The sequence below is a fragment of the Cupressus sempervirens genome, chromosome 3 (genome assembly GCF_028749045.1).
Source record: "Cupressus sempervirens isolate cs-2001-9-10 chromosome 3, ASM2874904v1, whole genome shotgun sequence".
Lineage (NCBI taxonomy): Eukaryota > Viridiplantae > Streptophyta > Pinopsida > Cupressales > Cupressaceae > Cupressus > Cupressus sempervirens.
Window position 1 is genome coordinate 492,069,856 of NC_143120.1, and position 16,211 is coordinate 492,086,066.

General features: G+C 33.4%; 1 protein-coding gene across 1 annotated transcript; it reads left to right on the forward strand.

Moving 5' to 3' along the window:
* The first annotated feature begins 9,295 nt into the window (after window positions 1-9,295).
* LOC149567329 (F-box/kelch-repeat protein At5g15710-like) lies at window positions 9,296-10,300 on the forward strand. Its single transcript, XM_089816626.1, has one exon. It carries the CDS (start codon window positions 9,296-9,298, stop codon window positions 10,298-10,300), a length of 1,005 nt encoding a protein of 334 aa, XP_089672752.1.
* The last annotated feature ends 5,911 nt before the right edge of the window (window positions 10,301-16,211 follow it).

Here is a 16,211-nt window from a genome sequence, read left to right on the forward strand (position 1 = left end):
AAGAGTGATTGTTGGTTCAAGTGATTCTATGTGGACTTTGTAAAAACATGATTTTGTTGAAGCACAATGTTTAAGTTTGTTTGCAAGCATTTAACAAAAGGAGTGATTATTTACAATGATTATGTATAAGATTTATTGCATGTTTTTAGGTGAGATTTCTTTTCATTTAGGCTTTTGAAGATATTTGATGTTTTTATGTTATAGTTTTTCAGGACATTTTGTAATTTTTAGGGGGATTTTTAGGATATTTAATGACTTTTAAGGATTTTTTAGGACATTTTGTAATTTTTAGGAATTTTAGAGAGATGCATATTCTGGATTCGATTGTGTGCTATATTTTTTCATCAACATTTCAAATCACACTCAGTGATCCATCATTAGGATGTGAAGAGCTAGAGGAGATCCACATATTTGTGTCTCTAATTATTTGAATTCACATATAAAGAATCCAAAACATGCCCGACTATGAGGCCTTCCAAGTTGTGGCCATATAAAAATGAAATTATAAAATCAGAGTCCAAGATCACATCTTTTATCTTTTACTCTCTGATAAAGCTAGTGTCCTACATCTAACCAAGCTTCTTATATAACCAGCTAAGCCATGAGTCATCTAGTCAAGAATTTAATTACAATATAGGTCCAGACTTGGAAGAGTAAACCATAATCCAAGAAAAGGACAATATAAAATCATGAGCACTTAAATGTAGGTGCACACATGTGTTAGGAGTTGGCTCCCAACTATGAAAGATTCCACTTAATTATAGGAAACTACACCAATCAGAATGAAACACCTCAGTAAATAAAAATAGGAGATAGGGACTGCAAATAATGACACAAAACTTGAGAAATATGGAACATGACAACTCATGCACTTAGGACAAGGATTCATGATAGGTCCTCGACATGATATCAAATGTACACAATAAGAAACTATTAACAACTACTACTACTTCACGAACACTAGACTAGTGCAAAACACAAGAAATTTTTTTTGTTGATGCAAGATTTCTCAAGGACCCAAGATTCTCTTGCATCAATTAGTTGGTCTTCAATTCCAATTTTTCTCAAATTTTTCTTCTTGTTGTTATTCGACGAACATAACATTTCAATCAAGAAATATATCACTTGGGTAATACTAGACTTTCTTGGGTAACACTAGATTTTAGCTTAGCTTTGTCAACTACTCGATGATAAGTGTACTCACTTGGTGAAAAATATTCCCTTATTTCACCTTGTTACTCAGTGTATCATGTATAGCTCGTTACATTACAATATAATTAAATAATTGTAAAATAGTTAGACCAAAATTACATTATCATTGTCTAACTCATTTGAGTGCCCATTAAATACCATAAATATCAATACTCTAACTCATCAACATACTTTCTTCAAATCCTCTTCATCAATGAAATGATATGGCACCCCACTAAATTAGCTTAATGTCTAATCAACTAAGACTTGACCTCAATGAATATAACAAGTGATATGCCTCTTTTACATACATTCATAGCATTATCAATTTAGGGCTAAAAAACTCCCCCTTTGGCATTGATGGAAAAACTAAACATGTGATTTGACATTACTAAATATAACATAAGATACTCAAATGTACATATTGAGAACAAGACAAATTTTCAGTTCTTTGTCTTTATATTGGTCCTCTGTAACAAATTTTACCATTAGGTGTACTCAGTTTGTATCTTCTATATCAACAATATTCAATATTTCCTCCCCTTAGGATATGATCTCTTTTAATTTTATCTTCAATCTCATGTCTCAACTTACTTTTCCTTTACATAGCATTCTCATGATTCTCTCTAGGGTATATCACTTTCACTTTAGGGCATACTCTCCTTATGCCTTCTCTCCCCCTTTAGTCATTCTTCTCTCCCTTTGAAAATGATACCAAAGGTAACTATAAGTTACAATATAAAACTTATAAAAACTTATAATTATACCTTGTACCTTGCATGTAATGTTTACATCAGTTTCTTTAGAATCATCTTCACAACTTCAAGATATTCCTAAAGAGTGAACTATGCATCAACTCCATAAAGATAGTAGGGTTCATCCACAATTTGATGCAACATGCATCTTCACTTAGTGAATTTTGGATAGGGGAAATACATATAATTTACCTCTTAGATATTGATGTAGACACTAAACTCAACATAAATTACTATTGAAAATCACCTCAATAGAGATCCATATTTGAGATTTGACATCAATTAACAACCTAGGAATAATAAATCATAAATAATAACACATAATAAAAAGAAGAAAATTACCATAGATATCTTCCATTAATTCAATAAATATTAGGAAAATCATAATCTCTCTTCCCTAGCCTTCTATGCAGATCCCCAACTCTAATTTAAAGCTTTTGGATTGGAAATTCCTCTCCTTAATTGACTCCTACCTGACTAGAAATCAAAAGTTTTCTAACTGGAGATTTATCTCCTATATCAACTAAAATTACATCCAATAAGATTATGACATAGTTTTCTCAACTAACTACTAAACCTCAATAAATTATTATTTAGTAATTTTCTAAGGATGACTAGACAGACAAGTAGTTGTGCTAACATTTAACCTCCAGTTAACTAAACAATCACCAACAATTAGAATGCAATTAAACGTGGACAACTATTAAGTTGAATGCTCCACATCATCTCCCTTTTAAAAAAACTTTTGAGCCTCTTGGTTCAAAGTTTATTTTCAAGAAATTAAGCTTTAACAAATAATTATCTAAAAATAACATTTATTTGTTTTTAATGTGGATTTTCTAATTACCCCAACTAGAAACACCTAGGAAAGAGTTTGGAATAAATAATAGAATCGTCCCTTTAACTTTAAAAACTAAGCCAAAATGTTCCCTTCTACCAAATAAGATATCTTTTTAGATCATCATACCTTTTCCTCTTTTGCTTCCAAAAACTTGTTGAAATAAGTATATTCTTCCTTTATCAATTGGTCTTTGTCCTATTTCTCAAGATCATGGTAGGTTTAATAGTCTTCCTCCATTAAAAATCACTATTGTTCTTTATCCCATTTGTATTTCCTGCAAATAAATAATTAGAAATATAAATAAAGTCAATGGAATAATAAACTTCAACAATTTTATTTTCCTCTTTTACATTATGCTATTGAGGCATGTGTTCCATTTCAAATTTTGCAAGGCGACTTTCATCTTCTAGCTCAATGTGATGTTTTTCCCAAGATAATTTCTTTTGGACATCATTCTTTAAATCATAACTATTCATATCAATACTATGAATTTATAGAACCCTTGTTTCCTTCTTAGGAAAGTGATGATCTACTCCTTTTTCATCACTGTTAAGATTCTCAAGACAATCGTCTAGTTGCTCCCAACAAGTTGTGTTCTCTAAAGTCAAAAAATCTTCATAACATATTTGGATCTAATAGATCTCCGTCATTATTGTATCTTCCTCTTCAATTCATATTTCTTCCACTATTACAACAATTTCAGCCTCCTTTTGTGATAGGCTACATTCTTTCTCATTGTAGTCTTCCTTTTTCCTTTTTACATTACACTCTTCAATGCACTACCCTTCTTTAGGGTAACACAAATCAACAACATCCTCAAACTCAACTATCTTTTTATCTTCATCCCATTTATTTATTCCTTCTCTTTGCAACTCTTGGAAGATAGCATCCAAGGGTCTTTCATCCACTAATATTTTTTACCAACTCTTTAATGGATTCAATTTTTCCTTGTTCTAATAACATCACTCCTCTAATCCTTAACTCAATGGCTTCCCCCTGTGAGAATGATCCTTTATCTCAACATGAATGATTCACTTAATTCTTCTTCACCTTCTCACAACTCTTCAACATCTTTGTTGTAGATTTCTTTTTCTCTGGTTTCTCATTGTTGCATGTCTCATAACCTTCCAATATACACCATAACTCCTCCAATTTATGTTCTAACTACTTAAACATTTTTTTTGGGCCTTTGTTAACTTCTTCCTTTTCTTTTTTCTTATAATTCTTTAATCCAAATATTTTATCCTATTTTTGCATCATGATACATCTCCATAATTATTTCTTTAGCTCAAAGATAGAGCATTAACTCTCTTGTCTAAAATTCCTTGCTTATTACCTTACAAAACTATTACCATAATTTATTAAAAGTATGACACGTCATTCCTCTCATTGGCATGGTAAAATTGAAAGTGAAAGGTACTAAGAGTAGAAAGTTAGGCCCATAGAGAACTCAAGCCCCCAACTATTATTCATTAAATAATATACACTTCTTACCATTAATTCTCTATAATTAGTCACAACTCTCATCCATCTGTTGTAGGCCACCAACAGTTCATAAGCATGGGAATTGTCTATCTCTTCACAATTCAATGTTAATCAATTTCTACCACTTAAACAAATTGAGAATTTTTTAAAATAATTTTGTGGAATGGTTTTATTCTCCATTCTAAATTGACATTCTCCAATGAATATTATCAACTCAACAATGTCTACTCACAACTATTAAACTTTTGTAGATAAATGACTCTCTTACCTTTGACAACTTGATGGCCGAGAAAAATGTTGTCAATTACATAGATTCCATGCCACTTTCAACACTAGTCTCATAGAATTTTTTTAGGTGCATTAGTGTTGTGCTTGTTTATATTATTCTTTTGTATTTCAACCTTTCCTCCACGAAAGCATACAATCTTCACAACTGCTCTCATTCCTGTCATGCTAAAATGGTAACAAAAGGGTTTCTTGATAGGGAACAAATATTACAGACAAAAGAAAGGATCATGAAGGTTTCTTATAACGAGAATAAATTTCTCTGATACCAAACTAGTGCAGACACTCAACTCAACAAAAGTTTTTGTAGAAAATCACTTCAATAGAGATCCATATTTGAGATTTGACATCATAAATTAAAGACTAAATAAAATAAACATTAGGAAACAAAAACAAGTAATTATTTATGTATTCTCCTTTCTTTCAGCACCATGGTTTTTTGTAATGATCATTAATTCCTTAATGGGAAGCTCCCAACTAACAAATAGGGAGAAGTGGAAGGAGGGAATTTAAGAAGGTTTTGGAGCAGTTGCAAAAGGGAGTTGGGAAAAATAAAAATACATTAATATACAACCTAAATCCAGGAAAGAAAGCAGCGGAAGTGAGAAAGGAGAAGAACAAGAGGGCAGTGGTTCATACCACAACTGATACCATTCATGGGATTGGTTGCTAAAACCATTGGTGGCTAAAGCTGGAGAAAGGGGCTTTTGACAACAGAAATTAGAGAGGGGGCAGACGTTGCTATAATAGCATTAAAACTGACTGGAACATTAGCAGGATCAGAGGAGTGGACATGAAGTTGAACCAAGAAGGCAAGGAATAGGCTTGGAGGAGGCTTAAGTTTAGAGGGAACATGTGTATTCATAACCCAAGTTCCTCATAACTATGTTTTGTAATCTTTAATCATAGAAGAAAGGCATATTTCTTTCCTATTTTAAAATAAATACTTTGGGAGTTTGTGTTGGAACCACTTTTCAAATTTTGTGCACATCTGGGTTACATTATTAATTTTCAGTGCTTTAGATAGTTGTATGCTTCTTTGATACTCACCACAGGAAAACACATACTAGAATGGTCGCTAAGTTCAGCAAGTTGAGTGCTGCACCTCTTTTCATACAATGTTCAATTAAAAAAGAAAACAAGATATGGATCCATAGCTGTAACTATAAAGGACATTTGTCTCGGGTTAAACTGGAAGTTTTCATCTCCGTTCTTTCCTACCAGTGCCCGTTTGAACGGAGTCAAGCTGATGTAACTTATTTATTTGAGTTAATAAAATTAATCAAGGCCTCAGCCGTTTATTGATAATTAAAAAAAAGTTGAGATTTAAAATATAATCTTATGTGAACAAATTAGATTATTTATAATTTTTCAACTTAAATATCATAATATTTACTAAAATATTTTAAATAGATTAATAAATATTATTTATTTAAATTTAATTTTATCAAATATGAAAAATATAATCATTTTAATTAAACACCATCAAAAAATCTATTATGAAAAATTAATAAGAAAAACACAACAAATATATATATATATATATATATATATATAACAATGTCTCTAAAACATATTCTATAAATAATAACATTACAAAATTGTAAGCAACTCCGAGATAAGGACAAATCCTTAAGCAATACAAATCCTCAGCCAAATACCAAATCCTATCTCATTGGATAAATCAATTGCATTTAATTATAAGATAGAAAATTAAATAAAACCGTTGCATAAATTTAAATTTTATATTCAATAATCTTCTAGATTTGTCGGCTGCGTGGACATATAGAGCATGCGATGATTAAGCAAAGTAGTCCATATCAAACGCCTATAAAAGGCCGTAAGGACAATGTAACTTTACATGGAACACACATAGAATAAATAATTGCTCAGTCCAGGGTTTCACGGAACCAGAGGCGGCCGTCAAAACAATCGAAAGAAATGGAAGGAAATTCTCTTGCAGCCGTTGAAGGAGACATGGAGGAGCGGAGTCTATCTAAATTGCCTCGAGATGTTAAAGAATTGATCTTTGCAAAGCTTTCTTTTGAATCGATCTTTGCCGCCCGCAGTGTCCGTAAAGAATGGAACTTAGTTTTATCTTCCCACAGGTTTCTTTCTTCTCTGCCTCAACAAGATCCATGGTTTTTTTTCTGCGGTCGAGAAAATGGTGGAAATTGGTTCTGTATGGCATATTGCTTTTCAGGGAAAAAATGGATGATTTCGTCTCTCTTTTCTCACAAATTTCGAGGGAGGTAATATGACAGATTTATCAAATAGATCGCAAGGGTTATTGCTACTTCGAGAAACTTACACTTCACGATTACTTGTGTGCAATATACTCACGAGAACTTATGCAGAGATTGAAATGGATTTGACTGGTAAATTTGTTCATATCATACAAGGAAGAAACAAAGAGCCCTGTTTGATAGCATGTTCCAATTCTGAAAGTTTTTCTTTTGAAATCTATCACTTTATTCAAGATTCATGGAAGATTAAGTGTCAGTATGAAGCGGAAAGGGGAAATAATATGTTACAGTATGAAATGGTTGAAATGGTTGAGTGTAATGGCATTCTTTTCTGGAGGGGAATAACGCCAGAAACTATTGCAGGTTACAAAATGGAAGAGGAGGGTTTCATTACTCCTGTTAGAATAGCTCCATTGCCCCGTGAAATGATTCATGATTTGAATCTGCACGTCATAACTATGGTTCAAGCAATGAGTGTGCATATCTTTTCTATGGTTTCGTATGGGTCATCCATTCTTGTGGTGGGTACATGCGAGGAGCCATCTGCTCTGCTTGTACTCAACAATCCACCATTGGGTGGAACTATCCAAATGTATGGCGGATTTCAGTCAAAGGGGAAAGGAATTGTTATCTGGGAGTTGTATCAGGAGGAAGATGAAGATGAGTTGGTTTGGAATTGGAGAGAATTTGTAAGAATGCCTGCTCAGTCACTCCCTGAAAATTTTGATCCACTTTGGTGGTTAGGGAAGTGCGTTTGTGTGGGAGATTATTTGTGCTTCAATAGTGAATGTGAAGATGGAAGTGTAGCAGTGTTTGCATATAATTTAAGAGAAGGGGTTTGGCAAAGCCTTCCTCTGTGTGAAAGTCATTACATTAATTGGACAATGGTGGGGAGTATGATGTCTTTTGAACCAAACTTCAATCATTATCAGTTTTTAGGAAATTCAACCTAATGAGTGTTATTGCATTAGTAAAACTAGTAGCAAGACGAAGATAATAACTTGTGCTAAATTAGATCCATGTGATTTCTGTATTATATGATAATAATAAGTCTTGGTGGCTTCTCGATTTTAAGCTATGCCAGCAATTTTCATTATCAATGTTCTAGATTCAACAATTTTCAGTATTAATTGTTCTAGCTTTTGCTAGATTGTTAGCAACCAATTACAATTTATAATTCTACATCTTTATTCTTTATAGATTAAATCATCAACAATATTCCGCGTCAGTATTCTAGAATTTGTTTAATTGTTTATCAACCACCTAATTTTGGTGTAAGACATTTTTATTCAGACTGTGTACAGTGATAGGTGAAATAAAATGATTATTATTTATTTTATATGTTTACTTTGATTTTTATATTTTTATTTTTATTAAAAAGATATGATATGAATGAGACAACTTTTTTTATGCTGACAAGTACATTTGCATAATCAATTATATAAACATAAAGTTCTATATATCTATCATCTTCCCTATAATTTAGTACATTTATTTACTAAAAATTCAGGCTAGGAATTTTTATTGAAACTGTATCTAGTTTCAAATAAATTGAGAGTAAAGGAGTTGGGTTATATCTGCCTGAAAAAATGCAAGCAACCCCTAAATTGTAACATTGCAGAAGAGGAGCACCATCCTAAAGGATCATACCAAACGTATGGGCTACTGAGTATTAAAAACCCTATAACACGTGTATTACTTCAATGTTGGTCATTGGGCTTTCACATAGAAGTGGGTTGAATTCTCTATGAAGTGCACTGTAATTGAGAAGCTTGTATTTAAGAGTTTTTAAAAAAGTCTTCAGAATTTTGAAGAATAGTTTGCATTAAATCAAAATTAACTAATTTTCTACTTTTTTTTTAATTTCATAACTTAAGATATCATACAATTTATTGATGGTTTCAAAACATTTGGATGATAATGGAAAAAGAATAAAACTTTAAAAAAATGATGATGTGTAGTGGAACTTGAAAGCTACAGACTTTTTTATTTATTTTAGAATTCATGAAACTTTTCATAAATTTTATAAGATTTTTTAAAAAGCTTTTAAATTGTTGAAAAATGATTTGCATTGAAATCAGAACTAACTAATTTTCATCCAATATATTTTACTAAAAACAGATTTTTTAACTAAAGATGTCATGCAACTTATTAAAATAAAATTAATACTATTTGATTAAAATAATAACATTAAAGAAGAGAATTAATGTAAAATTGCTATGAACATAAGCTGCCAACTAGATGGTGAATCACATGCACGTACTAGGCATTGCAATAATTGCGGCAAACAAAAAAAGCATGTAGAATCACGAAATATGGAACTAAGGGAACCCTCCCATCCAATTAAGGACGATGAGATTAGGCAAAGTTTTCTATTTTGAACGTGTTATAAAAAGCCGTAAGGACTGTGAAGCCCATATTTTGAAGAAGAAAACGCTTTCTTAATCTAGGGTTTCAAGGAATAGAGGCAGTCGTCAAAACAGTCGACAGAAATGGAACGGAATCCTCTTGCAGCAGTTGAAGGAGAAATGGAGGAGCGTGGTCTGTCTAAATTGCCTCTTGATGTTAAAAAACTAATCTTTTCAAAGCTTTCTTTTGAGTCGATCTATGGCGCCCGAAGTGTCTGTAAAGAATGGAACTTTATTTTATCTTCGTCCAGTTTTCTTTCTTCTCTGCCCCAACAACATCCTTTGCTTTTCTTCTGCGGTGAGGAAAATGATGGAAATCGGTTCTGGGTGGCATATTGCTTTAAGTCACAAAAATGGATGACTCGGCCTCTCTCTTTTCTCCCAAATTTCGAGGGAGATAATGTCATAGATGTCTCAAATAGATCGCAGGGGTTATTGCTCTTTCGAGAAACTTACAATTCACGATTACTTGTGTGCAATATACTTACGAGAACTCATGCGGAAATTGAATTGGATTTGTCTGATAAATTTGTTCATATTGTACAGGGAAGAAACAAAGAGCCCTATTTAATAGCTTGTTCCAATTCTGTAAGTTTTTCTTTTGAAAACTACCACTATCTTCAAGATTCGTGGAAGTTAAAGTGTCGATATGAAGGGGAAAGGTGGAAAAATATGTTGCAACATGAAAGGGTTGAAATGGTTGAGTGCAATGGCATTCTTTTCTGGATGGGAAGGTGGCCAACAAGTATTGGAGGTTACAAAATTCAAGATGAGGGTTTCATCACCCCTGTTAGAGTGGCTCCATTACCCTATGAAATGATTCTTGATTTGCGTGCTATAACTATGGCTCAGCTTATGAGTGTGCATGGCTTTTCTATGGTTTCTTACGGTTCATCCATTCTTGTGGTGGGTACATTTCATGAGGAGCCATCTGGTCTATTTGTACTCAGCACATTTCCTGGACCTATCCAAATGTTTGGTGGAAATCCTCCAAATAGGACAGGAATTGTTATCTGGGAGTTATTTGAGGAAGAGGAAGAAGATGAGTCAGTTTGGAATTGGAGAGAATTTGTAAGAATTCCTTCATAGTCACTCCCTCGAAATTATCATCAACAGTGGTGGCAGCCAAAATGTGTTTGTGTGGGAGATTACTTGTGCTTCGGTAGTGAATGTGAAGACAGAAGTGCAACAGTGTTTGCATATAATTTAAGGGAAGGGGTTTGGCAAAACCTTTCTCCCAGTGACCATCATCACATTAACTAGACAATAATGAGGAGGATGATGTCATTTGAACCAAATTTTAGTGTTTAGGAAAATCAACCTAATTAGTGATTATTGTACTAGCACTTGTAGCTACACAAAGATAATAACTTTTCTAGATTAGATTCATGTCATTTCTAGAATATATGATGATGTGTTAATCACTTCCAAATTTTGACTATGCCAGCAATTTTCATTATCAATGTTTCAAATTTTATTAAATTATTAGTAATCCTTTTTTGTATGGATTTTTTAAGATCTATGATTTGATAGAACTTCATTCTATATGAATTTAATTATTAGCAGTTTTCATCATCAGTATTTTAGATTTTGTTTAATTGTTTATCAACAACCACCTAATTTTGGTCAACTTTTTATGCTGATAAGAATATTTTAGAAAACTAAAGATAGCATTATTTTTGTATTAGGTAAAATATAATGATTATTATTTATCTTGAATATAATATTTGTGTTTAGTAAATAGAAACTATACAGACAACTTTCTTATGCTAGTAAGTGCATTTGCATAATCAATTATATGAACATATAGTTGTATACACTTATATCATCATTATTGTAATTTAATATATTTATTTTCTATGCAGCTGAAATTGTAACAATGTTTGTATGTGTGTGTGTGTGTGTGTGTGTGTGTGTGTGTGTGTCTATATATATATATATATATATAAGGGAAGGGGTTTGAAGGGTTTGAAAAAACCTTCCTCCCCATTAACTAGGCAATAATGGGGAGGATGATGTCATTTGAACCAAACTTTAGTGTTTAGGAAAATCAACTTAATTAGTGATTACAGTACTAGCACTTGTAGCTAAAGGAAGATAATAACTTTTGCTAAATTAGATCCATGAAAGATTTTAACTATGTCAACAATTTTTATCAATGTTTCAAATTTTACTAAATTATTAGCAACCTATTTTTTGGTTGCAATTTCTACAATCTATGATAATAGATCTTTATTCTTTCTGGATTTAATTATCAACCATTTTCATCATAGCATTTTAGATCTTTTGAAATATTAACATTTAATTTCAATTAGTCAAGATTATGTGTCTCTTTTATTTAACTCTATGTTTTCTAAGAAAAACAATTTTTTCTTTTGAATTTATTTCTAAATGTTAGAAATCTCAACATTTTGAATTTATTTCTTGTATATTGAATTTGTATTGATTTGAATAAAATTGAGCACTATGACAAATGGGTGATATCTCCTTGTAAAAATTAACAAAAGAGGAGCATACTAAAAGTTCATATCACATGTGTCGATTGATAATGACTATTCAAAACCCAAGAAAATGCTTATTACTTCAATAGGTTTCGTCGTTACTTCACTCTTGCAAGAAGCGCAACTTGTCTCATGAATTGTGCCATAATTGACAGGCTTGTTTGTACATTCAACAAGTTGCTTGTGCCAATTGTAGAAGATATGAGCATGCTAACCAAATTGCAAATGATGTCTATGGCAGTTTAATTAGCATGTTGGCCTAGCATCACAAAATCTATTAGAGATTCTTGTTGATGTACATTTTATGACTCACCAAATAGTAGAACGAAATACTGAAATATCTTATCCTCTCTTGAATAAAGTCTTGTGTATGCTAAGATTGCTAGAATATCATACAATGACTTCAAAGTTCCTTTAATGCCAGGTCTTGACTGTGGATAAGATCAGTGGTTGATGTGATTTGCTGATGATCACAAGGGGCCTTATGTGTTTATTTAGATTCATCTCAAGCCATATTGGATGTGGGAGCTATCCTAAGATTTTGCAATGCAGTGCTTTTTTTGGAGTTTTCACAAAATATGCAGAAATTCAATAAGATAGGGTTCGGGAACTCTATTCTAATCCTAAGGGTAGTGATAACAACAAATAGTATTCTAGTGGACAAATTCCTCAATTTATCAAATTCTTCTTCACCAAGTTATACTACAACTATGCATGAATCGGTGCAATCTTCAAGAGTTATGCCAGAGATTTTCATATCACTCCATACACCATCATAAAGAACAATGTATACGAATGATAGAAGTTGAGCATATGCATGAAAGGGGTTCAGGCTAACTTTACATGAGTTAGAATCACTAAAATGTCAAAAGTATGAACCAAAGGAACTCATCAATACACCATCATATTCTTCATTGTAATCACCACACATTGACTATGCTAAACTTAATCTAATTGAAGAAATTTAGTAGTACAAGCAAGCACTAAGACATGTCAAGTATTCACCAAACTCTAATGAAAACTTTATTATCTCAACAACTCATAGCAACAATCTCATAAAAAATCTCCCTTTACAAATGAGGAATGAGGCCTTTATATAGGTCCTTGATTACAACGGGTGGCTCGGATGATCACAATAATCGATGGCCAAGATCGTGCCAAATCAGCCCTAATTAGGGTTAGGGTAAAGGAAAGGAATCTATATTAATGCAACAAGGAATCCACTACTGTAGTGGGGAATAAATGCCCACTATGCATGCTCATTTAGGAAGGAGTGGGGTGTAATAAATGATCCCTAAGAACAACCACTATGCATTTAATGAATCTATCCTTGATTTTTCTGCCTGAAGGATCAAAATCGATCTAACATTGTTTCCAACTCCTCTATACTAATGCTTGATGCAGATTCTAGCTTGAATTCTAGAATTGCAATTGCTCTTTCTTCTTTTCCCAAGCTTTCATCCCAATCTGGTAGTAAGTCCTTAGTAGTGTGCATTGTATTTGGGAAGATGGGGAAGTTCTCACAATCATCTCTTTCATATACATTTAGTTGAAAGAATTCCTCTAACTTGACTTTCAAATTATCAGTTTTCATGTCTTCTTCCACCAATCTCTATGATAATAAGGATGCAATTGCATTTGATATTCCTTGCTTGATGTTATCAACAATCTTCTTCCATCAACTGGATTCCCTAGTGAAGCTCTCAAACATTTTCTTAGCTATGATCACTACACTATACCATCAAATAAAATCATAGACATCCCCCTCGCTGATAACTCGAACATCAATCAATTCTTGCTTTAGGGTCTCCATCAGATTCTAAATGTCGGCAATCACTTCTTCTTGGTAAATATGCTCATCCACCCGTGATTCCTCCATGCACTAGATCCTAGAGAGTATAGCCAATTCCCTATTGTGCACTTGCACTAATTCTTCTTCATGTTTGAAGGCTACCTCCTGAATTCCTTCGATCCAAATCTTTGCACCCTGAGCAATCCGCTTAATTCTTTCAATATCACCTACCACTTCACTTGAAACACTTGTTGGAGGGACAAATGATGAACCTTCCTCTCTTACTAGATGGGGCAAGTTATTGATGTATTGACATAAGGCCCAAATTTCTCTTTTCTACTTTTCATACCCTTCTTCTACTTTCTTCAGCCTATCCTTCAAAGCCTGTGTGGAGTCATCAAGTTCTTCCAATATTTGCTCTCGAGAGGCCCAACCAAGATTTACATTCGTAACATGATATTTATTTGGACCAATCTGATTTTTTCCTTTGTCAATTGTGGGAGTTGCAATCTGCGAGATTCTGGGTCCTAATTCTCCTCTGATGAATTTAGTATATCTTTTGCTTTCCCTTGTTCTTTTGATTGGTTTGATTGGTGCAAAATTTCCTATAATTCAATTTTTGGATCAGCCTCCCTTTGTTGATGCAATTGAATTTGTTGCCTCAACCATTCTGGAATGGGTATAATGTGGTCTCCAAGAATTACCAATTGTTCTTTCCTTTGGACCGCTCGAATGTCAATCTCCTCTTCACCTCTTGGACTATCCATTGTAATCTCAAGAACTACAGCTTCAGCACTTGGAAGATGTAATGCTACTCCTAGAGTTTCTTCCTCTAGTGGACCATCTCCATCATTAATCATTTCTTGTTCTAAGATCATAGCGAGACTTTCCTCTGTAGCAATATCTTGATCTCTCCCTCTTTCTTGCATGGACTTTAAATAGGCATTTATACTTAGCCTATCATGAATTGGCCTATCCAAATTTTTTTCTTGCTCAAATCTCCTTATACTTGTCCCTGCATCCTACCTTTCAAATGTTTCTATCTCTTGGACGCTTGGAGTTTGACTCAGAGAAGAGGGAGCATCTACATATGTTTGCTTCTTATTTCGAGGTTCCTGGATGACTTCCTCAGTCCTAGGATGTTTTTCTCGAGGTACCCCTTTCCCTTTCTTGGTTCCTACATCTTCGGATGGAGTTCTTCTTTCCTCAACAATCCCTTCAGATATATGTCCTGATCTTTCATCCCTAAGTGGTCTATGGCAAAGAAAACTATATCTAAATCCATTAGCTGGTGCAACTAATTTTTCAAGCTTACGCTCGATCTACCACTTTGTAAAATCTAAGACTGGTTTTGAAAGAGCTTCAAGATCTATAATTTCTTTCTTCTTCCAATCATATGGTTGAGCTATCATTTCTGGATTGAATCCCTTTCGCATCATGTTTGGGTCTTCCTCTGTTTGATTAGGAACCTTGAATATTTTGCATATTCTAATAATGTTCAATGGTAGTCTTGAATGCAACTTTTTTCTAATCTCATTATCGCCTACTACATTTGCCCAAAAGTCTTCAAGGTGAACCTTGTATTGGTACTTTGATCCTCCTACTAATGAAATCTTGTTGTAAGGATCAAAATCATTCCTTTTTGGATAAAGAGAAAAGCAAAAGAAGTGGAGCTCATCTGATGATCTCTTTGTAGCTTTTAGACATGGGCATACTTCAGTTTTCCCTTCTCCTATGGAAATTGGAAACTGTAATCCCAACTTCTTCTTCCCTTTCTGAATCTTGTCATAGGCTATAAGTTGTCGAGTAAGCTCTAACAAGACCATCTTGTCCATTGGGTACCTGGGAAGTTTGTATGGCTCCATGGAGAATCCTTGAACTCGGATGTATGAAAAGGTGGGAAACTAAATGAACCAGGTGCCATATTCCTTGACCAACTTCATTGAACCTATTGACATTCTTATATGTGGCCTCTTTTGTAGTGTTCTTACTATGTGCATGGTAAATATATCATTAACCCTCATGTAATCATACTTTGAATACAAATGCAACTGCAGGTAACATTCATGGACTTTGAGGTGTTGGTTTCCACTTTCAATCGTTCCTTTGCATCGTAGTCCATCATAATTTTTCCTTTGTGCTAGCATGTAGACAACAGATGAGATCATGTAAAATTTCCTTGTATGCTCTAGATTCATCAACTATTCATTTAAATTATCACTTATGAGCCCTACCCAATCTATTATGTTGCCTTCCTCCATCACCTACTCAACAAAATACCACATCCAAGATTCAAATCTATAAGAATGAGGCATGCCAAATATGCAACTCAACATCATGACCATGTCACTATATTCCCTCTGCAAATCGAACCATAGTATTTCCTTAGGAATCTTAGAATGATGTGATCTATTCTTTTTTAACCATCTTTTGTTGATTAATTCTTCACAGAAATGGACTCCAAAGGTATAGATTCTCAGTGCTTGCTCCTATGTTTTTGTGACCATCCTTGGGTGAGAAGGAATTCCAAACGCTTCAGAAGTGGATGCCGAAGAAAAATCTGCCAGAATATTTTGTTCAAAATCCCTGATGGTTATGTCTCTAGGACTGTAGTGTTTGGTACATTCTATAATTAACTCTGGATGCTAAAAAGGAGGGAAACCAACTACAACAAAAATTCCACTTCTCACAATTCTTGTGGCTAGGT

What these genes read in the sequence shown, in the direction of transcription:
- LOC149567329 (XM_089816626.1), top strand. Translation starts at nt 9,296, where the DNA reads ATGGAACGGAATCCTCTTGCAGCAGTTGAAGGAGAAATGGAGGAGCGT.